Below are 25,366 nucleotides of genomic sequence, written 5' to 3'. Positions count from 1 at the left end.
ATGTAACATATTGATTATACCAAAAAATGAATAATTGTGGTAGTAACAATTATGGTTATCAACATTATTTCAAAAACTCAATTTCTATCTTGGAAAAAGTTTTACACAAAGTCAGACTGTATCTATGGACATGTCGAAGGATATGTGGTAAAACTTGGGGTTTAGATCCCAAACAAATCCATTGGATTTATGTGATGATTGTCAGACCAATGAGGCTAGATGGACTGCATATAGACTTGTGCACATTGCCAATTGCACAAATCAATTCAATGCAGAGTGCAACAGACTGTTGGTTGACACTGGAAGTCACAGCATTCTGGAAATGACCTGTGACTTTATGTCCCCATTTGTCAACTACGAACTGCCTTATAAAGTACTGTTCCTGAGCAGAGATGACTGGATCCTCTGGGCGAAGGAAATATTAAGAGCAGATAGTTGTTGGTTTACAGATGGATCAAAAACACCTTCCGGTTTTGGTGCAGGTGTTTTCAGTCGCAAATCCAAGACAGAGACATCAACCTGCCTAGGAACCTATGCGACTGTATTTCAGGTGAAAATTTACGCTATTGAATTGTGTGCGAAGAGATTGGAAGAATCCAATCTCATACACAAGTCAATAAAAATATTGTCGGACAGTTGGAAGCTCTTGGCTCATACCAAGCAACGTCTAAATTGGTAGCAAATTGCTAAAAACGACTCTCCTCGATAGAAAGACTTAGCAAATTGTCTCTGGTAATACTGGCCATACTGGCCTAGAAGGCAAATAGGCTGTTGACTCTCTTGCAAAGGAGGGTGCTGCAAGCAGCTTCATCGGACTAAAACTTGTCATTGGCATCGTTTTAGGCGTTGCTAAACAAACATTGAACACCTGGATGGCAAGAAGATTTATGGACTTTTGGGGGACTTCTCCAGAATTGGCTCACTCCAAGGCGTTTATTCACCCTTCGAAGCTTGATACCAAACATTTGTTGGACTTCAGTAGAGATGAACTACGATGTCTAACAGGCCTTCTTACAGGCCACTGTCATTTGAATTATTATATGCAGAGACTCGGACTGTCGGGATACAGTGTGTGCCTGCCCCGCTGGGGACCGAATCAGGTTTTTAGAGTTCGGCAGAGCCGTACTCTTACCATCTGACCTGAAAGACCACTCACCATACAATCTATTCGGCTTCGTTAAGAAGCTGGGTTCATTTGGTCGAGTTAGAATAGGTGTGAGCCACAATAAACCCTTGCGGGTTGCGATGGGGGTCGAATAAACCCACTCACATTGGAATTAACCTAACCTAACTCAACTATTGAATTATAGACAGACAAATTAATAAAAAATAAGAAGAAGACATGTTAAATTTATTAGAATTTTTCAATTTCACAAAACCTTTATGTATTTATTAAAGAAAATATGCAGCATGGAAGTTTCTTCTGTAAGATTATCCTTACTGGGTTCTTCTTATCCGATGCAGCATTTCGGTGTGTGTCGATGCTTCACCGCTACCCTGGAGGGAAATAAGTTTTCATCCTCTAAATTCTAACAGTCTAGCACACGGAAAAATACAGTGAAAAGAAAAAGTACATGAAAAAAGAAACAAACCAATGAGGAAATCAAGAAATGAAGTACAATATTGTGTTTTTATTACAAGAAATTCTGTAATAGAAAGAGTATTGGTGATAATAGCGCCAAATTTGGAAGCTGGAACCAAAGGCAAGAAGAAGAAGAAGAAGTTAGATATCTTCATTCTATTAACCTACAAAACTACGAAACCAAAATAAGAATACATTAAGAGCGATCCAGTCCTGAAAAATTTAAACAGAAGGAAAAAACTTATCCACAAAAAATGGATGTTGAAGATGACCCCAAAGAATATCGTTGGGAAACCGGATATGAAAAAACTTGGTACATACTCCTAAGATTCTGATATTTTCCACAATAATTGTTTCTTATATTCAAAGGGAAGCTATTAAAGAGGACGATGAAGGGTTTCTTGAGGCTTCAGTGGCAGATATTGTACAAAGAGCCAAACGAAAACGTCAAGCACTCAAACATGGTAGTCAGAAACTGGGAATGATGAGACATTTATTCTTACTTTTGGACTGTTCTGAATCTATGTCTAGTCAGGATTTGAAACCCACACGGCTAATATGTACTTTGAAGGTGTGAAATTGATTCTCAAAAAATCATCACTATGGATCTTATGAAACTACTTTTCCCGTAGTCTACTGTATTACTATCAACTAACTTGTTTCTCATAATGGTTTTAACATGGTTCTTGTGCATAGAAAAAATAACTTCAATAGATATGTCTATGCCAGAGGTTCCAGTTTTACCAATTAATGATGAGTTTTTATTGAGATCTGAACAACATCAGAAAAAGAATTTTAGAAGCAGTGTATTCTCATTTATTTGTGTCATATATTTAATTCTACCAATATACAACTACCAAACATAAAGCTAATGATATGTCTTTATGTTGGTCAGTTTTTTATTCTCTTCCATGAATTTTTCAATGATTTTTGCAGATTAATTTTAATTACTTCATATCACACACTTAACTGGTTCAACAAATCATGTTTTTATTAAAATCTGTTTGCTCTTGAAAACAGTTGGCGGAGATTTTTTTATTGAAATCATATACCCTATTGTAAATACACACTTTTCCCAAAACTTCAGCGTCATGAGAAGATTATTTGAACTTATTTCTAAACTTGGACTACTTATATCTTCAAGTACTGATTCCTTAAATAAGAATCATCAGGAGTTTTCCCGCTTTTTTGAAAAACACGGTTTATGATACCTACAGTGAATAATGAGTTTTTTGGATTGGACCTTCGTCTCTATTAATAGTTCTCATACCACTTTTTGCTATTTCAAGTATTTGGAAGTGATATTTATTTATCTCAGACTAGACTTTTATAATTCACAAAATGTGATACTCACTAAATGCTTTTTGTTACAGTCTTCTCATCCTAATAGCATATGTTAAAAATCCCACATTGTTGAAGTGAATAAGCAGTTTTGAAAGCATCTTTCAATAAAGGGGTATATTTCCATCCCAAAAACTATAAAGATACTATGTTAGAAATCAAGGAATCTGGTCATTGTACACTCCTGTGAAGTGAAGTAATGAAAAATATCTCCCTAATGTGTACTTGAGAAGTCAGTGGTGTTTAAACCTGTGAGATGTAAATGAACCAGTTGGGGTTTAGATCATTTCCATCAATATGTTTGATGAAACGCTTGTTGAGAAAAGTTATCTATTATGAGGGGAAGTATGTTTTTGGGAATAAAATATGAAAGAACACATTGGTGTAGTGCATGATTTTCAATATTGATTCAAAAGAAATAAAATCAATGAGATCTCATGAGAATTGGAATTTTCAAATCATTGGTATAATTGTAATCTCTCGAATAAATGTAATGAAGTTACTTTTACTATTTTTAGAACTTATAAAACATAATTTCTGATAAAAATTTCTGTATGTACACAGTTCTGGTATGTGGGACAAGTAATTTCATTATACCCTAAAAGTTTCAGTTCTGCCCATTAATCACCATAAATCTTTCTTCGTTTTAGCTTTTGGAAATGTTTTTAGATGAATTTTTTGATCAGAACCCAATAAGTCAAATGGGAATAATAATAATGCATAACAAACGAGCTGAAAAAATAAGTGATTTAGCTGGCAATTGCAGGAAACATATGAAACACCTCAGTAGCCTAAATCGAACAACCCTTGTTGGAGAACCATCATTGCAAAATGGATTGGAGATGGCATTATCATCTTTGAAACTGTTACCATCTCATGCCAGCAGAGAAATCTTGGTTATTATGGGAAGTCTAACAACATGTGACCCTGGTGACATATTGACTACAATCAATGTGAGAAATAATTTTTGTCTCTCTTATCGTCATAGCTTTTTTTAAATCTGATACAAACTTCTCTTACATAAGGACTAAAGCCCTCTTTGATGAGTGTTTCACTTACCTTCACCATCAGATGATAAAACTTTATAAATAACTTTTTTGGATACTGCTTATTATGTAATACTTTCACCACAATTTTCAAATCCATATTGTTTGGAAATTGGATAATGGCAGGAGACAAAGGCAACATGCTTCTGAAAGTTATAGTGGAAATTTAGCCATTTTTGCAACAATGAATATTTTCAAAAATAATGATAAGTAATTCAATAAGTTATAATTTTTTGTTTTGTATATTGGGAAAAATAAATCCTCTAGTGCTATTGTAGGGTTTTGTCAAATTGGATAGATGCTTAAAATGAGTTCAAATGTTTTAAATGTGATTGTTTGTTAACCAGCCGTCAATCTATGCTACTAATGATAATCCTCAGAAGTCTAAGCTTGTGCGAGACAAGAATTAATGAGGCATTACCTTTCAAAAAGCGATTACTAGCATGGGTCAGACAACACGTTGCAAACATTAATAGTCTCATAGTGGGGATCGCACCAACTTTCGCATAGTGGTTGACTGAAAGAGTAGAAAGAACCACCCACTCTAACAAAGCGGCAATATTCCTTGTTGAATGTTAATCGCTCAAACTTCCATTGCCTGAAATATTAATATGAAATCTAAGAGGGAAAATTTATAAAATGAATAGAAAAGTTGAAAAACAAAATTTGTTAATATTTAAAGTTATTCACAGTAATATGTCAAGAATATACAGATTTAAAGAATAGTGGAAATGTTTGGTCAACTGCAGCTCTCTTTTCCTCATAGTTTCATAGTTAATTGTCATGGAAACGGCAGGTCAGTGCAAGGATACTGTCATCATTTTACTGAATTGATGCTGGGTGCTATCTATGCCTTGAATGGGTGAACGGATCATGATCAGATTTTCAGTGCAATATCCATGACATTTCGAAAATTTCATGTTAAAAAGTTAGAATCCAATAATTCTTCACTCATAAAAGTTTCAACTTTTTAAGTTGGCCATTCAATTGGCTAGTGACAGCTTCTGTTTAAATCTGTTTTTCTGTTAATCAGCTGTCGCCCCCATACGAACGACAACTCTCAGAAGTTGAGAAACTTGTGCGAGCTAAGGACTAACGAGGTCTTACCTTTTAACGTGTGATTCCCAACAAGGTTGCAGAATCATTCCAGTTTCAACCAGATAAATTCTCTCGAGAAAAATATCTGGTCGAGGCGGGAATCGAACCCACGGCCTTCCGATCGTGAGTTGGGCGCACTACCACCGCGGCCAATTCCACAATTCCAATTGACCCAGAGATGACTACAAGGAGCTATCGCAGTTGGTTTTCGTGTTTGTTGGATCACTAGACGGCAATATTGTGCGTTTTAGAACTCCAGGATCAATTCATCACGCTAGGTGGATGGCAAAGGCTATTTACTGCTTTAAAATGTTAATTTTTCGTCTGCGCGTGCCATTTCTATTTTCCTACCTAAAATTCATTGTATAGCTTGGTTCAATGCTCCAAAAAGCTCATCTTGCATCAAAGCAAGATTTTGGTTACAGGGTTATAGGGTGACTAATTTTTGGAAAAGAAAATTATATAGAAAACACATTTTTTACTCAGGTTGTATTCCAAACATTCGTTATGAAATTAAATCAGATATAATTTTTTTTCTTTTCTTTTATATACATTTTTATTTTCATTTAGTATACTGTGTAGAAATCCTGTGAATAATATCTGTATAATTCAGGGTTCATATAAAAGTAGTTGTCTTTCGTGTAATTAAATGTTTATATGAAAGTAGCTGTTTCAGGAAGGCTTTTTCTTTCAGATTTGTGTCTGAAAGTTGCTTCTTTGCATGATCTACACATTTATGTATATAGTTACTTCTTTTAAAATTGATTACTTCCTTCCTTTCTTTGGAAGATTTCCTTCTGTTTAAATCTGTTTTTCCGTTAATCAGCTGTCACCCCCATACGAATGACAAGTCTCAGAAGTTGAGAAACTTGTGCGAGCTAAGGATTAACGAGGTGTGATTCCTAACACGGTTGCAGAATCATTTCACTTTCAACCAGATAAATTCTCTCGAGAAAAATATCTGGTCGAGGCTGGAATCGAACCCACGGCCTTCCGATCGTGAGTTGGGCGCACTACCCCCGCGGCCAATTCCACAATTCTAATTAGACTAATTGCTGCACTGGGTAGATTGAATGAGTTTTTGTTCAGTATGTTTCTTTCACCTTCTTTTTTAGCAGTATCTCTCCTACAAAATTGATGACAAATTCTTAAACAATATATACTGTCTTCACTTACATATCCTCTCCAATCTATTCCTTTAACAAAATTGACTTGAAAATTATAGGAAGATATTGATAACCTAGTAAGTAATGCTGTGAAAGATAGTGAAAATTTTTCAATTATGCTTTAAGAAAATACAGAGGTATTGGAATTGTACTTGGGAAGCTTTAAACTAACAGATGTGTTTTAAACTTTGTACACTTATCAAGAGTCGGGGACAATACAATAATTTCATAAGTTTATCTCATTATCCTGATCAGGATCTCCAAGATTAAATAATTTCCTCATACAGTCTCTGTGTGAGAACAAGTGAGATAACCACACTGTCTGTGCTTGAGTATATATTAGCGTGACAGGATCTCATAGACAGGGAAAAATGTCGGAATTTTGTTCGCCTTGATACCACAAAACGATTAGCCTCTCCAGATATTGAAATAGCTGAAATTTGAGCTAGATTAAACGACGTTAACCCGTGCCGCTCGTCGCTTAAAGTTAGAAAAAATACAAATTTTTGTCCAAAAAGCTGACATATGGAGCCATAACTCCAGAACACTAAATAATAAAAACACGCTTAATATCTCAAAAGAAAGCTAATGTTTTTTGGCGTTTTCTTGAGTTTTTAGTATAAACATAATGAAATATAAGTTATACTGATAAGTCTAATGACATTTTTTATTTTAAAATATTTAAATCAGGTATATAATACATACAAAACAGACACAGAAAAGATACAGACGTAGTACCTCTATGAGTTGATAATTGTACATATTTATCTAATCTATTCTAGACATTTGTTAAAGTAGTTTTTGAAACATCAGGATATAATGCTCGGCATTTGCTTACAACTTGCAGGACATATTGCTTTTGGTCTTCATCTTTTGTCAGAAGGTTGTTGAAGTCGGTTAATAATTTAACACCATGCTCAGCCATATCATCAACTACTTTTGATGTTTTGACAATTTTCAGTTCTTCTTGGAAGTCATTATTTTGAGGACAGGTGTTTGGATAGTCTCTTAGGAAATCTGTTTTTATATTAAATCGGTCAAAAAATGTAAATGTTTCTTTAGTGAGTAAATTTACCAATCCTCCATCAACTACCTCTTTTGATTTTTCTTTCCTATCTGTGCTACTGAGTAATTTATTAACCATTAACAAATTTTCGTCGCCTGAAATGGTGGGGTCAAAAAAAGATAATCCAACCAACTCTGCATAGTCAGGGCTATTTCTGCAATGTCATTGTCACATTCTTCACCTCATTCAGATATTTTCAGGAAATTCATCACTGCGTGTCCCAAGATAGACAAAGGAAAATACAACTCAGGTATCATTGACAATCTAATACAAAAACAGCTAACTCTAGAAGTTGGAATTTGTAATTCAGTACCTTATCTGATTTCATTTTAATTATAATTTAACATTGTAATTTATACTTTAAATGGGCTTACCCGAAAATGTATAAATAAATAAATAATTGCAAATGTTACTGGTGAATTCGAGACTAAATTAACTGAGAACCACCCCCAGAGATGACTACAAGGAGCTATCGCAGTTGGTTTTCGTATTTGTTGGATCACTAGACGGCAATGTTGTATAATCTGTATAATTCAGGGTTCATATAAAAGTATTTGTTTCGAAAAAAAAATGTCTTTCGTATAATTCAATGCTTATATGAAAGTAGCTGTTTCAGGAAGGCTTTTTCTTCCAGATTTGTGTCTGAAAGTTGCTTCTTTGCATGATCTACACATTTATGTATATAGTTACTTCTTCCTTTCTTTGGAAGATTCCCACATTTTTCTGTATTAAGATGGAATAGTAGAAAGCCAAAAACTTTCTTTTCCAAATATTTTGGTATTTTGCATAGTCTGTTAGACTATAAAGAATGTGACGACATTGCAGAAATAACCCTGACCAAATGATCAAACCATTCAAAAAGCAAAATTTTAGAACTCTTTCATTTGGAAAACTGCATGTATGTGGAATAAACTTCCTGAAAACGTTTTTCCAAATGGATTTAATCTTCAGCAATTCAAATCCAATGTGAATCACTACTTTCGCACAGGCACCGCTCTTAGAGCGCCTTGAGGATTTTCCTTTAGTGCTTGTGTTTCATTCTTTAAAAAAATGGATATTTAGCACCCCTTGCTTTTTTGCAACATATTTTTTTTGTAAATAGATTTCTGATTTCGGACTTATTATAAGTTACATCAAGCCATAGGACTTGTTATCGATGTTGAACACAATCTTAAATTAGTTTCGAATAATTTTTTAGTTTGTGTTGCTATTAAAAGCGCTCCATACCTGCAACTGGACCCTCGAACTGCATCTAACGGTAAATGTCTGAGAATATGGTAGGCGGTCCTACTTTTACAATCACAGACATACTGAACAAGGGACGCCTCCTTCTATCTTGATGGATATATTCATAACGCAAATCGACAAGTTAATGTTGTTGCGACTCGAATACACACACTACAGAGGGGGCACGGCAAACTCCATAGACGGAGCGTAATTGTTTTACGTTTGGAGATTAATTAATCGTTTAAATATTTTCAATGGTGAACGATGTTTTATTATTCTATTATTATCATGAGGCTATTGCCAGAATCATTTCATCTTCAACAAAGGTTGTCCTACATTGGTCGTAATAAAATTCCTTCTAGTTTCGAAAATGCACCTATATTATCAAACAGAAAAAAAATCTGAATCGAATGACACTTCAACCATACTTTTAGGAGCCGGCAAAAAGTTTTGACCTAAAAAGCATTTGTGAACTAGACTTTTCAACCGTATGTTTACTGGCGTGGTGGATTGCGAATTTCCAATTTCCTCGGGTATCTAGGATCTATCAATTCGGGCAGGAGGCAACTGTTGTAAAAATTTTCCAACTTTGGTTTCATTTTATTCGTCCAGAATGAATCGTCCTTGATAATCTAAAAAAAAATCCTATCAATTTTATAAGGTCATGGAATATAAAACAGAATTAATACATAAAGTGCTCAGCCTATAATATTTATAATCAGAAATATGTTTGGGCATTGCTTTCAACTAGTTTCCTTAGGCCTCGAGGTACTAGCAAATTTTTTGAATTACTTCGCTTCCTATCTATAAATTGAATTATGATTATTATCTTCATTTTATTGTCAGAATGAATAAATAAATAAATAAATAAATACCACAAATTTCTCGGATCTTCTTCGAAAAATTCCTCATCAAATGATTGCGACACTCAATTTTTTGTATCATAAGTGTTCCATAAGGTCGAGCTTCCAGTAGTTTTTGATGAACACTGCTATCACCATCTCCAATCAATTTGTGGAATTTTAAACCATGCATTTCCATGCTCCGTTTGAAACCCTCAACTATGATATCGGATTCCATACTGGTTGATGATTCACTCCAATTTTTGTAGCATTTGTGTTCAGGTAAAGGAATATTCTCATGTACTGCGGAACGCGAGCACACGGCACAAAACTTATTTCTAACGCCCAGGAATAAAATTTTTTTCGTTCTAGCACCAATTATACAGGCCTGTAAAATAAGAATATAATAATGATATATTCGGTGCACTCAGCAACTGAAGATGCATTATAATTTACGGAGTATGATCTTTTACTCCAAACCCCGTCAGCTACAACGGTAATCATTGGAATACCGCTTTCATCGACCTCTCCTAGTTCTTGAGCTATTCGAGCCTCTTCTTGACTTGCTTCCTCCATGACCTTCCAAGCAGTCTCTACAATGATATTAGCTACATTTTCGTGGTGTTGCTGATAAGTAGAGTTACTCATGAACGGTACATTCAAAACAGAGAGCATCTCGTTGATTGTAAAGTATCCACTTCCGGTTGAAACTGTGGCCAACGCTAAAACGCTATTTATGTCCATTTCCCCATCGGTTTCTTCTATGAGATGAATGGTTCTTTCAATATTGCACATTTTGCATACAAAACTGATTTTGGTTTTCAAACCCATTTTATATTCATGAATTGGATACATATCACTGAATGTACAATCGAATGGTGGATGCTTCGATATTTCTGCGATTTGCTTTAATAAATATCCAATATCTGCCAAACGTCGCCCCTGTAGAGATACACCTGTATACAAACTGAAAAAAAATATGTAGGTTCATATAAAAAAGATCAGAACGAATATATTTCTACCTCTGGGAAGTATTGACAGTGATTTCCACAATTTCAATGGGTGAAGCTACGGCAGAGACATCTTTACTACACATTGGACGTATGCTGGCGTATTCACAAAAAAGTACTACTAGGTATGTTTCATGTTTTAATGGATTACCTTCCCGAAACTTGAACAAATCTAGTTGGAAAAGGGGAAATGGACTCCTCGCTGTTATTAGAGTTGTCGGTGGTTGACTTTTTCCTAGAGAACACAACGAAGTAATTATTTTTCTACAACCTCCTACTACAGGTTACTTACATACAAGGTTTTCACTTTTTGACAAATAATAATCTACGAATCCGATTTACACATAGCCATTACCTCTAAATAACCAATTATTTCATTGTCAAAAATATAATATGAAATACTCCTAATAAAAAAGGTGTAACTTTCTCAACGATATCACTTGTTTGGAAATAGATCTATATTTATTTTATACTTATAACGTTGAATTATGGATAAACGTAATTATTATTAACAATCCATAATTTTATTATAATTCACTATATCAAAGATACGACTATAAAATCGGACATGAATATTCCTTTTGTCATACAAAAATAAAATTGAATGCGAAGTTGAATTCCAATGAATTTGCTCTAAACATCGTTTTCAGTATGTAACTAACCTTGAGTCATAATGATATCGCTCAAATTTATAAAATAGTGCGATTAAACTAATTGAGTAGTTATTGATTTCTTACCGATGTTTCTACGCCTACGTATTTTCTCACTTGTGTACTATCGTTTTCCTTTCGCAGCTAGCCTTCTTTTCCCAAAATCACACCAAAAAGCAAGTTCCGAATTCAAAAACCATGAAGGAGAAATTCACAATGAACGAAATGCAGCCCATAAATAAAAATCCGTTGCCGTAAATTGATTTTCTATTTTACTTCTCAAAGTTTTCATTTAAAATGTGATGATTTGAAAATGTACTTAATTTCAAAAAAACTATATTCACTAGAGGGTAACTCTCATTTTCCATGATTTCAAAACAATTTAGTTGGGATAATTTTTTTTCTTTTCAAAAATTCGAAAAACAATAGTCAGGCACTTGAGGAATATTTTTTTGAAGCGATCGGTGCAAGTTGCATGAAAATCGGATAACTGGTTGAGAAACTATAAGTAAAATACGTTTCAAGTGGGCATGGATTCCTCTTGAAGGGTGTTTTTTAGTTTTTTAAACTATCATTTACTACATTAATATTTGCTGGTCCCTTTCGAGAAGAAATAATATCTACTTCACATCTGAAATTTAAGCAGAGGAATTAATACGTATTGAAGAAAAATAAATATCATCGAAAACTATACTATGAATTATCCGTCAGAGTATCTCATATAAACAAAAACATTATATTTATTTGGAATCTTCTTCATCCTGAACTTTAGATTCATGAAAAATTCACCTTTTTTACTATCGATGGTGCAACCTAAAGAGTTTACATAATTGCTTTAGACCCAGAGAATAAAAAAAGTTTTATATTTGTTCCTACATCCCGTTATAAAATGAACAGAACAAAACTAGAGGGTCTCAATAAAGAAAAGAGTGAATACTACGAATCAAATAATCCTTATTTAGAAATTATAAAATAAATATGGCAATATATGTGGTACATACTCACACATAGTTCTTTTCAGTATATGCGATGAAAAAATGTATGTATCCCATAAGATACACACAGTATGCTCTCCAATATGTGTGGAAACGATTTATTTATATATATATATATATATATATATATATATATATATATATATATATATATATAAGAGCCACCGGTAGACAGTTGTTCCAGCCTATTGGGCATCGTCAGTACCGGGCATGCGGTCCTCGATTGAAGACAAAATGTGAAAAAACCAGAAAAGTATTTTATATGGTGGTTCCACTTATGTTTCTCTTGCGTTTACGCATATATACATTACAGTGTGGGGTTACGGATGGTAGAATTCATGAAATTGTTTTGCCGGGTGTGCATCCTGTTTTGTATATACTTCAAAGGTCTACGTTTCACCATGATCTCAGATGACATTATCAAGACTTGTTTCTGCTCTTTATTCGTAACTCTTATGAACAAGGAGCTGTTTTGATATCGGCATCTGCATTGACAAAACGTAGACCTTTAGAATATACACAACGCATGCACACCCAGAAAAACAACTTCACATATACCCGCAGAAAATATTTTGAAAGATGTATAATTTTCTTTCATTTCAAAATAGTAGTAGTAGTCACTTCCAGTTTTCTCAGACTTTGTCTGAGAAGAATAAGATACTCTATATTGCTCTGAGGACCTGGTAGATACCACCTTGTTGAAGAGAAATGTTAACTTTCCTGAATGTTGAATTCTTGATTGAATTTTTAAGAGTTCTTTCAAATACTTTGTAATCAATAACTGCTTATTCAGTATCATTTTCAGAATTTAACACAGGAAGGAGTAAGGTGTTCTATAATAGGGTTAGCAGCTGACGTACATGTGTGTCGACAACTTGCCAATCAAACTAATGGTGTTTATAATGTTATACTTGATGATAGTCATTTCAAAGATCTTTTACTTCAACACGTTGATCCACCTCCAGCTGCTACTTGTTTGGAATCGAGTTTGATAAAAATGGGATTTCCACATCAGATTGACAATGAAGGATCAGAAGAACCATTAACAATGTGCATGTGGTAATATAACTTTCTTCCATAACCTTTATAATACATGTAATGATTAGGATTATTTTTCACAAATATTGGTTTGAAAGATTTTTACATTTTTACCTTGAAACGTTGTTTTTGCACTGAATAAAAAGCATGTGGCGTATATAATCAAATAAATTAGTAGTAATAAACATTTTTGAAAACAAGATTCCATTTACATGCTCTGAAATGAAGAGATTGAAATTTAAATTAAATTAAACTCATCTATTTATTTCATTACACAATTGATGATATAAAAGCTTGTCAGAAGTTTTATTTTTATAACAATAATTTTTCTTGGAATTACAAATATCATGTTCAAGTTACTTATTGTATTCTTGTTTATACATATGTAAACCTCGCGAAAGCTTTTATATCATGTAAATCATGTATGTAATTGCTTAGTAGGTCCCTAAAACATTTGTTTGAACACAACCAAACTTTCTCTATCCGATGACTCAAATTATTTCGACCAAATAAATGAAAATTATTTTTAAATGTATATATTCAAATATTACATAACATATTATCATAATTTTTTTTGATATCTAAAAGCAAACTGATCAAAATTCAACTGAAATCAAGTTTCAACAACAAACGATTCACTGTTGAGACTTCGAGATGTAATTTTCGTCCTCACAGTAAACCCACATACCACTAATGATGTCTGCCGCAGTAGCAGATGAAACGTTGGGAGCTTCAGATTCCATTCGATCACTTACTAGTCCGGATTTTATTCTCTGTGACTCCGGCCGTGAAAGAATATGTTCTTATATAACATATACATATACATCCCACAAAACCGAATACGAATGAATAGACAAGAAACGACTCCAAATCTCAATAGGAATCGTGGTAAAGGAATCGCCACCCTCATTAGGAATAATTTATGCTTTGGTTGAGTATATTTTACACTTGATTATCAAAACAAATACTTTCGATTCATCATTATCAAATTTGCCAACATTGATATAATGAATGTCTATTCCCCAGAAGCAAACAAACAACAGAGAGATGTTTAACCAAATAAAAGTTGAAGATCCATTAACTACAATGGAGGATTTCAACATACTCCATTTTTTATGGGGTTAGATTAGGTTAAGTTAGGTCAAAAGTGAGTGGGACCACTAGACCAAATAAACCCAGCTTCTTAACAAAACCGATTAGTTTGTATGGTGATTGGTCCTTCAGGTCAGATGGTAAGAGTATGTGCTCTGCTGTTTCATCATTTTCCAAACAGAGGCGACACACACTGTCTTCCGACAGTCCGAGTCTTTGCATATGATGATTCAAATGACAGTGACCTGTGAGAAGGCCTGTAAGACATCGTAGTTCATTACTACTGTAGTCCAACAACTGTTTGGTATCAAGCTTGGAAGGGTGAATAAACGCCTTGGAGTGAGCCCATCCTGGAAGATTCTGCTAGAAGTCCATACATCGTCTTGCCATCCAGGTGTTCAATCTTTGTTTGGCAAAGCCTAAAGCGATGACAATGACAGCTTCTGGTCCGATGAAGCTGCTTGCAGCCTTATTGCCTTCCAGCCCAGTGTGGCCAAGAATCCAGACCAGAGACAATCTTTTAGGTCTTCTATCGAAAAGAGTCGTTTTTGGCAATTTGCTACCAATTTATATATTGCCAGGTAGGAGCCAAGAGCTTCCAACGCCGCTTGAATGTCCGAGAATATTTTTATTGACTTGTGAATGAGGGGATTCTTCAAATCTCCCAACATACAATTCAATACCGTAAATTTCCGCTTGAAATACAGTCGCATAGGTTCCTAGACCGGTTGATATTTCTGTCCTGGATCTGCCATTGAAAACACCTGCATCAGAACCGGAAAGTGTTTTAATCCATCTGTGAATCAACAACTATCTCCTCTTAATATTTCCTTCTTCCGGAGGATCCAGTCCTCTCCACTCGCGAACAGAACTTTATAAGGCAGCTCGTAGTTGACAATTGGAGGCATAAAGTCAGAGGTCATTCCCAGAATGCTGTGACTTCCAGTGTCAACCAGCAGTCTGTTGTACTCTGCATTAAATTGATTGGTGCAATTGGCAATGTACACAAGTCTATATGCATTCCATCTAGCCTCTCTCTCCAGAAAAATGTGGAGAGGAGGTACATCTAGAAGGATCTCCATGGCCGCTGACGGTGTGGTACTGATGGCCAGACAAGACTGTTTCTCTAAGCCAGAGAGCTTCGCCTGAGCAATTTAATTTCGTATAATTCAACTAAAAAAAAAAATCCATTGTACTTTAATTACACAACACAACAAAGTTTTTGTTTCGGGGTTGAAATTAGATGATTTTAATGTATTTCCACGTGTTAAAACCGAAAGTGACCATAAAAATTATATATTAGCTCTTGTTTTCAAGATATAGTATCATTATATTATATATATGTATATTGAGTTTTCAACAAATGAAATATTTCATCACCAACAGTTGGTACACATGTTTGTTTACGTAACACCCCTCTCATCAGCTGTTCTTAAGTAGTAAACATAACCTATGTGAGTTTGTCAATTGTACGCACGTGGTTGCTATTGAAATTATCGTGTGAAGTTGATTTTTAAATTAATTTAAGTGCTGATCTGAAATGCCTCGAAAGTGTGTGAATTCTGTCGATAGCTTTTGCTATATATGTGGTGAAATAACATTTAAGGCTCAGAAACGTAAAATGACACCTATCGTTAAGACAGCCTATGAACATTATTTTGGTGTGAAAGTTGGGGACCAAGATAAATCATGGACTCCTCATATATGTTGTAATTCTTGTTCCGTCATATTGCGAGAGTGGCTGAAAAATAAAAACCGGGCAATGGCTTTTGCAGTACCTATGGTTTGGCGTGAGCCTACCAATCATACAAACGACTGTTATTTCTGCTTAACTCCTCCCATTAAGCAAGGTTTATCTATGAAGAAAAGAGGAACGGTTAAATACCCTAATCTCCCATCTGCTCTTCGGCCTGTACCACACTCAGACAATTTGCCAGTCCCTTCTCCACCCCAAAACTATGAAATTTTAGAGGAAGGTGATGAAGACTGTTTAGAAGGAGCAACCCATCCTTCTACATCCTATGACCCTGATTTTGAGGTAAGCGATAGGTCTAGTGATCCGCACAGAATTAGTCAAGCAGAGTTGAGTGACCTTATAAGAGATCTTCGCTTGTCTAAGGAAAAGGCTGAGCTGTTAGGGTCAAGACTACAACAGTGGAATCTTCTAAAACATGATGTGAAAATATCTCAGTAGAGACAGCGTCAAAAAGATTTGCTTCCTTTTTTTGAGAAAAAAGAAAACCTCGTAGTTTGTTCTGATGTTAATGGTTTGATGGACTGCTTGAATTTGGATCACACTCCATCTGAATGGAGACTGTTTATAGACTCTTCAAAACTAAGCTTAAAAGCTGTACTTCTGCATAATGGAAATCAGCTACCCTCTATTCCTATAGGTCATGCAGTTCACATGAAGGAAACGTATATAAATATGGAAACACTTCTCCAATCAATCAAATATGAACAACACAAGTGGCACATCTGTGGTGATCTGAAAGTCATTGCTATACTCCTAGGAATGCAATTAGGGTTCACCAAGTACTGTTGTTTTTTGTGTCTGTGGGACAGTCGGGATAGAAAATCTCACTATAAAAAAATGAACTGGCCTACACGAGACCTAAACCCTAATGAGAAAAATGTAGTTTACGAGCCTCTTGTAGATCCTAAGGATGTTCTCCTTCCCCCATTACATATTAAGTTGGGACTAATGAAAAACTTTGTGAAGGCCATGGACCAGGAAGGACAAGCTTTTAAGTACTTGAGAGCAAAGTTTCCCAGGTTGAGTGATGCTAAAGTCAAGGAAGGCATCTTTATTGGGCCTCAAATCCGTGAAATCGTAAATGATCCTGCTTTTGACATGATTTTAACAGGAAATGAAAAAAGAGCCTGGGAAGCCTTTAAGGGGGTTGTACCTGGGTTTTTAGGTAACAAAAGAGATGATAACTTCACAGCATTGGTTAAAGAGCTTCTTCAAGCTTACCACCAACTTGGATGCAACATGTCCTTAAAAATTCATTTTCTTCACTCTCATCTTAATTTCTTCCCACAAAACTGTGGAGCTGTGAGTGACGAACATGGAGAAAGATTCCATCAAGACATTGCCTTAATGGAACAGAGATATCAGGGCCGTTGGAATGAAGCGATGCTTGCAGACTACTGCTGGTCTGTGTGTAGGGATGCTCCAGAAGTGTTTTATAAAAGACAAGCTAAACGACAGCGATCTTACAATGAATCGGATGGACTTAATTGAAATTTGGTGGTACAAACTTCTTTTATTTGTCAAAACACTAAGAATAATGTTTTTTTATTAATTTTGTACTTAAAATATTCTAAAAGAAACATAACAATATTGTTTTATGTACTTTCACTTTTCACGTATAGTATAACTACTCTCGTTAGTCCATAGCTCGCACAAGTTTCAACTTCTGATGGTTGTCGTTCGTAGGGGTGCGACAGCTGGTTAACGGAAAAACATATTTTAAACATATACAGAGTGTTCCGATTAATGTAATATTATATATCAAATAATGTAAAAGAATTATCGCACCCTCTCTTCAAGAAAAATTTAAAAAAATGCTGACAATGAATGCTTTCTACAGCCTTGAAGAATTTGTGAACTATTGCAAAAGTACCTAATTTATGTTAATATTTGTATGTAAGTATGCCCCTGTATGAATATTGTACTTTCAAAATAATTTATTGAATTTCTAATTTTTTAAAAATTGATTTGCATAACATTAATAATGTGCTACTAAGTGTAATATGACTTGCCATATCCAAGCACAACTTGGCTACAAATGGTTAATAAAGAATCTGACTCTGAATCTATGACAGTACAATATAATAAGTATTTATTGTGTCATAAAATACAAAATTACAAATAAAAGAACCAATTACATTTGAAATGATATCAATCAAACCCAAAAACTAGGTAAAAAAGTTAGGATACAAATAAACTGATAGGATTAAAATTTGCTAAAATTAATTGAATTTAGCTGCCCATTCAGGATAGCCTCTTTGAAATTTTTCTTCAGGGTATGAGCAGAAAAATTACGATACTTTTGAGGGCATATTATTTAACAGATAGGGTACTAAATAAGAAAAAAGAACCATGGATAGGAATAGAAAATCTATCATTAATATTCCTCGGTGATCTATTGTGAATGTCCTCCCCTCAAACTATTTTTGAGGCAAGGTACTTGGGTAGTCCAGTAGCCAAGATCGTGTTGACAAAAGGCTTTTCATCCAATTTCAAAAGTTGCAATCACTAATATGGGGAGTGATATGTGCTCGAGGGTGAATAGCTTTTATAAAACGAATGCATTGATTTTGCATTTTTTTTTTCAATCATACATGCCCTTCATGTGATGAACAAGATCCATAAATTATGTCAGCATAGTTAGTATGCGAGAGGACAAGAATTTTGCAAAGCATTTTTTCAGTGGTAATTTCACTAGTTCGGACTTCCATTGTCTACTATATGAAATGATTTGAAATCCTTGAACAACTAAAAAGAAGTTTTAAAAATGAATAGCTGAAAATAACAATTATATTAAGCAAAATAAACCTGAAATGAAATAATAGTGAAATAAAAAACAAGTAAAATAGAACAATTGAAAAAAAAATAAAGAAATGAAAAAAGAAAATAAAAATAAAAAGTTGAGTTCTTTTTTCATTTCTTTATTTTTATTTATTTTTGTTCAATTGTTCTATTTTACTTGTATGCATTTTATTTCACTATTATTTCATTTCAGGTTTATTTTGCTTAATATAATTGTTATTTTCAGCTATTCATTTTTAATTCTTCTTTTTAGTTGTTTCAGGGATTTCAAATCATTTCATATAGTAGACAATGGAAGTCCGAACTAGTGAAATTCATCATGAAACATTGTCAATCACCTTCAAACAAACATTTAGTGGTAATGTTCAGATCCCGTTTGAAGGTGAATAGTTTTTTTAAATTTAGGTAGGTTTTCTTTGCAACAACACCTAATTGTTTGGAAAATGCGAGTAGTTGGTCAAAAATAACACCAAGACATTCAGCTTGAGAAACAAATGGAAATACAAACAGGGAACTCAACAAGCGACTTAAGTTGAAGAATTATCAAAAAAGAATATTTTAGCGTTTTGCTGGGTTTGGGAGTAAGGAGTTTTCCTCAGTCCACCTCTTTATGGTTGTAAGATCGTTTTTTTTTTGTTTTTATCAGCGTATCAAACTTTTGACAAGGTTGTAAAATTAGCACTGAAAAATTGTGATCGGTTGAAGAGATAGGTTTTGAGCCAGTCTGAAAGTCGACCATTAAACCCATAGTAATGGAGATTTGCTGTTAGGCAGTCAAGGTTATCAAGAATTATCAAAAAAGAATATTTTAGCGTTTTGCGGGGTTTGGGAGTAAGGAGTTTTCCTCAGTCCACCTCTTTATGGTTGTAAGATCTTTTTTTTTTGTTTTTATCAGCGTATCAAACTTTTGACAAGGTTGTAAAATTAGCACTGAAAAATTGTTATCGGTTGAAGAGATAGGTTTTGAGCCAGTCTGAAAGTCGACCATTAAACCCATAGTAATGGAGATTTGCGGTTAGGCAGTCAAGGTTGACAGTATCAAAAGCCTTCGACATATCTAATAGAGTAGGATACTTTCAGAAAATTTTCTGATATAGAACATAATGCGGAAACTGTACTATGATCTTTACGAAAGCCTAACTGGTTCGCAAATAGGGATAAACTAAAAAGATCCTGAAGAGGAGTTTTCATAGAAGTTTTCAATGTAGTTCTATTGGCCGGGTACTGTAGGTACTGAGTCAATAAAATGATCATATATAATATTGGTATCTTTTATGTCAAAGTTAGAGCAGATATGTGGATTTATTCTTATTAAGTACAGTAGTAATGCCTTTGAACTTCGAGTGTGGTTCTGTTGAATTTCCTGAAGGCACTAATTTTCAGTTTCCTCAATATTCGGTGAACCGTGGTTGAGAATTTTTACCGATCGAATTAAAGATGATTTTCAAGGGAGCATGGGTTTCAAAGAAATGATAACATGCTCTCATTAAAAAAACTACTTTATCATGCAGGCTATCCAGTTGGTACAACTGATTCCAATCAATTTGTTCAGCATCAAATTCAAAGTCACACATATTGAACTGTTTAAAATTTTAAAAGATTTGACCTGCTTAAGAAATTGTGTTGGTTTTGCTATACTAAGTGTGCTATTCCGAATTTGCTGGTTTCTACTCGCAGAGCATGTTTGGACTCATCAACACAACATCAAGTGGGCTCAAGCTGAAATCATCCACAAAGAGGAACACTGGTTTAAGAGAAAATTCAAAGAAGCCGCGTATATGTTGTCCAACAACGCATTTAGTCAAGCTAGCGTAGAGATACGTAACATATGGAAACTTCTAATCAAGCGAAAAACGACCAACTCCCGACAAACGGTCATCTCCCGCCAAAACCAATGAAGCGGAAAGAGGGAAGAGGAGATAGGTGAAAGCACTCGAATGACCTATAAATAGTCAGATCTCGGAGGAATAAGTCCAGTTATCACCCGAAGACGATTGTGAATACTAACAATCGAAACATTGTGACATAACTTGGTTTGAAATAATTAATTTTTATTTTTTCATTTTTTGTTAATAATATTTTTAATTTTTTCAATTTATTCAGCTGTTATTAATATTTTTATTTGTTTGGTTGATGCTTGTATGTTATTTCTTTGTAATTTCAGTTTTTTGTTTAATAAAATTGTTATTTTCGGTTAATCTTTTTGATTTTTTCAGGGTTATCAAATCAATTTATATTATATTAGACAATGGAAGTCCGAACTGATGAAATATACCACGAAACATTGTCAACCACCTTCAAACAAACGAATGAGTTATACGAAAATTATTGCAAACTATTAATAGTTTGCAATAATTTTCAAATAAAATATTATCTAAGAGTAAATAATTGTTCAAATCTCTTAAGAGCAGACTCAAAAATAAATTGAAGATATCGCCTAACAAGTAAGTTGCTGATAGTCCAGAGATACAATTTCTGCTCTAAATACCTTTTCTGGTAGATTGGTATTTACATGTGATATGATAAAGTGACCTCCCAGATCACCAGACTTATTTCCGAGTGATTTCTTTCTTTGGCAGTATCAAAAACAATGTGCCTATTGTATTTCATTTTCATGAGAAATTGTTTGATACAGTTATCACAGCAAATAATTTCTCGCAGACATTGGAGCTTTGGCGTTGCAAAGTCTCTTCCTTAGTCAGACATACAAAAATACCCTCTATCATTTTTATACTGATGAATCAGTTGCCGTGCTCAGTGCAGTCTAGCAAACAAACGCACATTAGAGTGGTTCTATCGATTAGTTGATATTGCGTCGCGAACAAATATCTATTTCCATTCTATATCTGTAAATATGAACGATAAAAATTTCACACACGCTCACACACACACGCGAGCGCGCAATCACACACACGAGGCAATAAACCATCGATAAGTGTGCGAAAAAAATTACTCGTCGTGGCACGGCTGCAAAAGTCGAAATATGATAGCAAAAATTCCAATCGGAATATTACAGCAAAACAGTTACACAGCTTTCTGCAAGGACGTTCCCTGCAAATGGTCGTTGATAGATCTCTCGAATTCTTTTACTATCAACGCTGGTGTTCCCCAGGGATCCATATTGTCTCTAACCCTCTTTTTATTCTATATGAACGACTTATTGGAAAAAAATAAGAATCCAATATATTGTTTTGCTGACGACAGCATACTTGTCTTGTCATTCCATTTGATTTCCAGGACATCGGCTGTAGATGCACATCTTCACCGGTAGTAGGAGGTTGCATATCTTAATGAGGATCTAGAAGTGATTTCGAATTGGGGTGAAACTAACTAGGTTCAATTCAATACCACAAAAACCTAGGCATCGATTTTCTCCAAAAAGATAAATGTCTCTGAACGAGATATAATAATGACAGGATAGACAATTCCGCTTTCTGTTTCGATAAGTTTGTTGTGGGTTAAAATGGTCATCAATATGTCTTGGCACAATCATGTCGCTGGAATTGCAAAGGCTGCTTCTCAAAAGCTTGAAACAGTATTCCGAACCAGAAAACTGTCCACATCTGATTAACTTTTCATGCTTTATAAAGCTTAGATCAGACGTTCTTTGGAGTATTGTTCTCATGTTTAGGGCTCGGCCCCTAGGTAAACCCTGAAGTTTCTGGATTCGATCTAGAAAAGACTCAACCGCCTGATTGGAAACACGAACATCACTTGCAACCTTGATAGTCTGGAACATCGAAGAAAGGTTGGAGATTTGTCTCGCTTCTATAGATATTTTCACGGGAAGTGCGTTACATATCAAAAATACGCGACGGACTGTGGCTGCTCATCGTTTTGAGGTTCAACTCAGTACACCCCGAACTTCACTTTTTGTAACTCTTTCATTTGGAGAACTGCGTTTATGTGGAATAAACTTCCTGAGAACGTTTTCCCAAATGGATTTAATCTCCAGCGATTCAAATCCAATGTGAATCGCTACTTTCGCATAGGCACCGATCGCAGAGCGTCTTAAGGATTTTTCTGCAGTGCTTGTGTTTTGTCTTAAAAAAAAACATATAAATCAGATTATTTCGATAGCGATTCAACACAAGCGCTGAAGTTAAGTGCAGTAGTTGTAAGTAATTGAAGTATAACGTTCTGATTTATACTTTTAGTAAATATATAAAGTTTTCAAATTTGATTAACTGCACCTCTTATATCTGAACCCACACATATGTAACAATATATTCCTAATTTTGCATCAATGAAGATCATATAGAGTAAATAATCCATTCTTAAGACTCAATGTTCATTTTAGAAAACTACATTTTCCAATTTAATTTTCAGCCATGTGGATAGTGTAGATGAAGGAAGCAAACTGATGACAGGCGGCTACTACTGCCCTCAATGTTTCAGTAAATACTGCGAACTTCCTGTTGAATGTCGAGCTTGTGGTTTGACACTAGTCTCTGCTCCACATTTAGCGCGGTCCTACCATCATTTGTTTCCTGCTTCCAGTTATAAAGAAATTGGTTTAGAGAACCAAAGTACATGTTGTTTTGCTTGCCAGAAAGTATTTGGAGAAGTTGACAAACAGGTATTTTAAAAGTACACAAAAATATATATTAAAATGATGAAAAATGAGAATTGAAGTACTAACGTTACTGCAGTTTCGTCCTACAAGGATATTTTTAAACGAGTTCATTGTATTTGTTTGAAAATATCTTTGTAGGACGAAACTGCAGTAGTCAGTTACGAATAAATGTGGTATAAAAACATAGGAAGTTTAAATTCTCATTTTTCATGTTGATCTCCTACCACATAGTACCGGCTACATCCATAAATCTATTTTAATAGATAAACTGTTAGAATTGCTGTTACATGCAGTCTAAAATTTAATGAACATTGAACTTAAAAGAGTTGACTAGTTTATAAATCACAGAGTATAAACTTTTAATGACGAAGTAAACTTTGTCAAATTCATTTTTTTGGATATGTTGGCTTAGTCTGCAGGTTTTTATGCCTTGTGTTTGGTCTACTTCTGCAGTAGACATTATCAGTGGTGATGAGACAGCAGATCAAGTCTTCTGATTGTCCTCAAAGCAGATAACTACAGAATTGGTTTGCGTCCCCGAATGTATTCTTTTGGTGGTGTGCGTGATTTCGTTTCTATTAGTTGAATTGAATGACCTGATACGAGAGAAATTATAATTTTTTTATTAATGTTGATTCTCTCTTCCTTTCGGTTGAAATTATTTCTGTGCTTCTTAATTTCTATCTCCTCCTTAATTAATCTTGGTTAATAACTCTCAGTTCTATGAAGGACTTGGGTTTCTTCAAACGTGATGAAGTTGGTAGCCCCTTTAAGTGCATGTTCCGATATTGCTCATTTATTGACATGCCCCCGACAATCTCTTCTGTTTTCAGACAGCCTGGTACGTACACTTCTTTCTGTGGTTCTAATATAGGTCAATCCATAACTACAAAGGATCCGGTAAATGTCGGTCATCTGGTCTTTAGCTGACCTTAGACTCTAGTGGTTTTTGTTGGACTGAATATTGATTTAAAGTTGTGTTTCTCTAGAACTCATCCGGTCCATCAGTAATATTCTTCACATACGGTAGGAAACCTTTTCTATTGACAGGCATATTCGGAGTAACTTTTGCAATCTCTTTTCTGAGTCACATTGCCTGCTCAAAATCAGCTTCGGTATACCCACTTCCTTTGAAAGCGTTCCTCAGGAAAACTTTCATGTTCACACATGCGTCATACTCTCTCCTCTAAAGTTTCAATTATCTCCTTTTTTCTATTGTGACTGGTATGTGGAGTTCTTATTCAGATTCTTGTTAGTATGCATTGGTTTATTGTACACTTTATGAGTCAATGTCCTATCTTCATTTACATTCATCAGTACAACCTAGAATTCGATGATATTTTTTAATTGAAGGAGACAGATATACAAGAAAATCGTTCAGTTGCTTTTCAGCGTGCTTACCATACCAAGAAACGTGTTACCAACGTAATGCAACCAAAATTTGGAAACCCAAACCAAAGCTGTATTATTGCTATGAGGACAACCAGAACAATATTTTTGTTGCCTCATCGCCTTTGATACTGTCTTGCCAGTCAGAGACGATACGCCAGGCATAAAAACCTGCAGATCATAACGAACAAATTCGAAAAATAGGTTTGACATGGTTTATATTTATCTAACAATTGATCAACAGTCTACACCCTTTATTCGATATTATAAGCAATTTTACCGTATATTTAGCAATAATTTTAGGCAATAACTTTTCATCGTGCTTTTTATTGATGGAATAATCCATTGACTTATTTGAAATTTATCATTTACAGAATATCAATAATCTTTTTTTTATTTTTCAGGTATATGAATGTCCGAACTGCAAAAAAGTATTTTGTTTGGATTGTGATATATTCATTCATGATACCCTGCATACATGTCCCGGTTGTGCAACTAACCTCTCCACTTTTCAAATCAACCATTCAAATTGATTAACGTGACACTGTATGATTACTGAATAAATCTGCCATTTAAAAACTCTTTTCTTGAAAGAAAATATTTGTAATAGTATTATGAACATAATGAATATATGAAATTGCACCATTTATTATGGTTTTTGATATTCGTATATTTCATTTCATTCAGTCT

General features: G+C 34.5%; 2 protein-coding genes across 2 annotated transcripts; one reads left to right on the top strand and one right to left on the bottom strand.

Moving 5' to 3' along the window:
• The first annotated feature begins 1,725 nt into the window (after positions 1–1,725).
• On the top strand, positions 1,726–25,255 carry Ssl1 (general transcription factor IIH subunit 2 Ssl1). The gene is made up of 6 exons (XM_074170443.1): positions 1,726–1,895; positions 1,952–2,153; positions 3,574–3,876; positions 12,829–13,082; positions 23,041–23,290; positions 25,081–25,255. The coding sequence occupies exons 1-6, from the start codon at positions 1,837–1,839 to the stop codon at positions 25,207–25,209; spliced, it is 1,197 nt and encodes a 398-aa protein (XP_074026544.1). The 5' UTR covers positions 1,726–1,836; the 3' UTR covers positions 25,210–25,255.
• Positions 8,483–12,132, bottom strand: LOC141480457 (uncharacterized). The gene is made up of 5 exons (XM_074170445.1): positions 10,391–12,132; positions 9,801–10,335; positions 9,402–9,756; positions 9,216–9,330; positions 8,483–9,158 (listed from the first exon to the last, which is right to left on the bottom strand). The coding sequence occupies exons 1-4, from the start codon at positions 10,462–10,464 to the stop codon at positions 9,245–9,247; spliced, it is 1,050 nt and encodes a 349-aa protein (XP_074026546.1). The 5' UTR covers positions 10,465–12,132; the 3' UTR covers positions 8,483–9,158; positions 9,216–9,244.
• Positions 25,256–25,366: the final 111 nt, after the last annotated feature.

Source organism: Leptinotarsa decemlineata, unplaced genomic scaffold (genome assembly GCF_025532065.1).
Source record: "Leptinotarsa decemlineata unplaced genomic scaffold, Ldec_3_MD MMD2_P_RNA_scaffold_9, whole genome shotgun sequence".
Classification (NCBI taxonomy): Eukaryota; Metazoa; Arthropoda; class Insecta; order Coleoptera; family Chrysomelidae; genus Leptinotarsa; species Leptinotarsa decemlineata.
The sequence above is the reverse complement of the archived record's forward strand: the minus strand, read 5'-3'. Positions and strand labels throughout refer to the sequence as shown.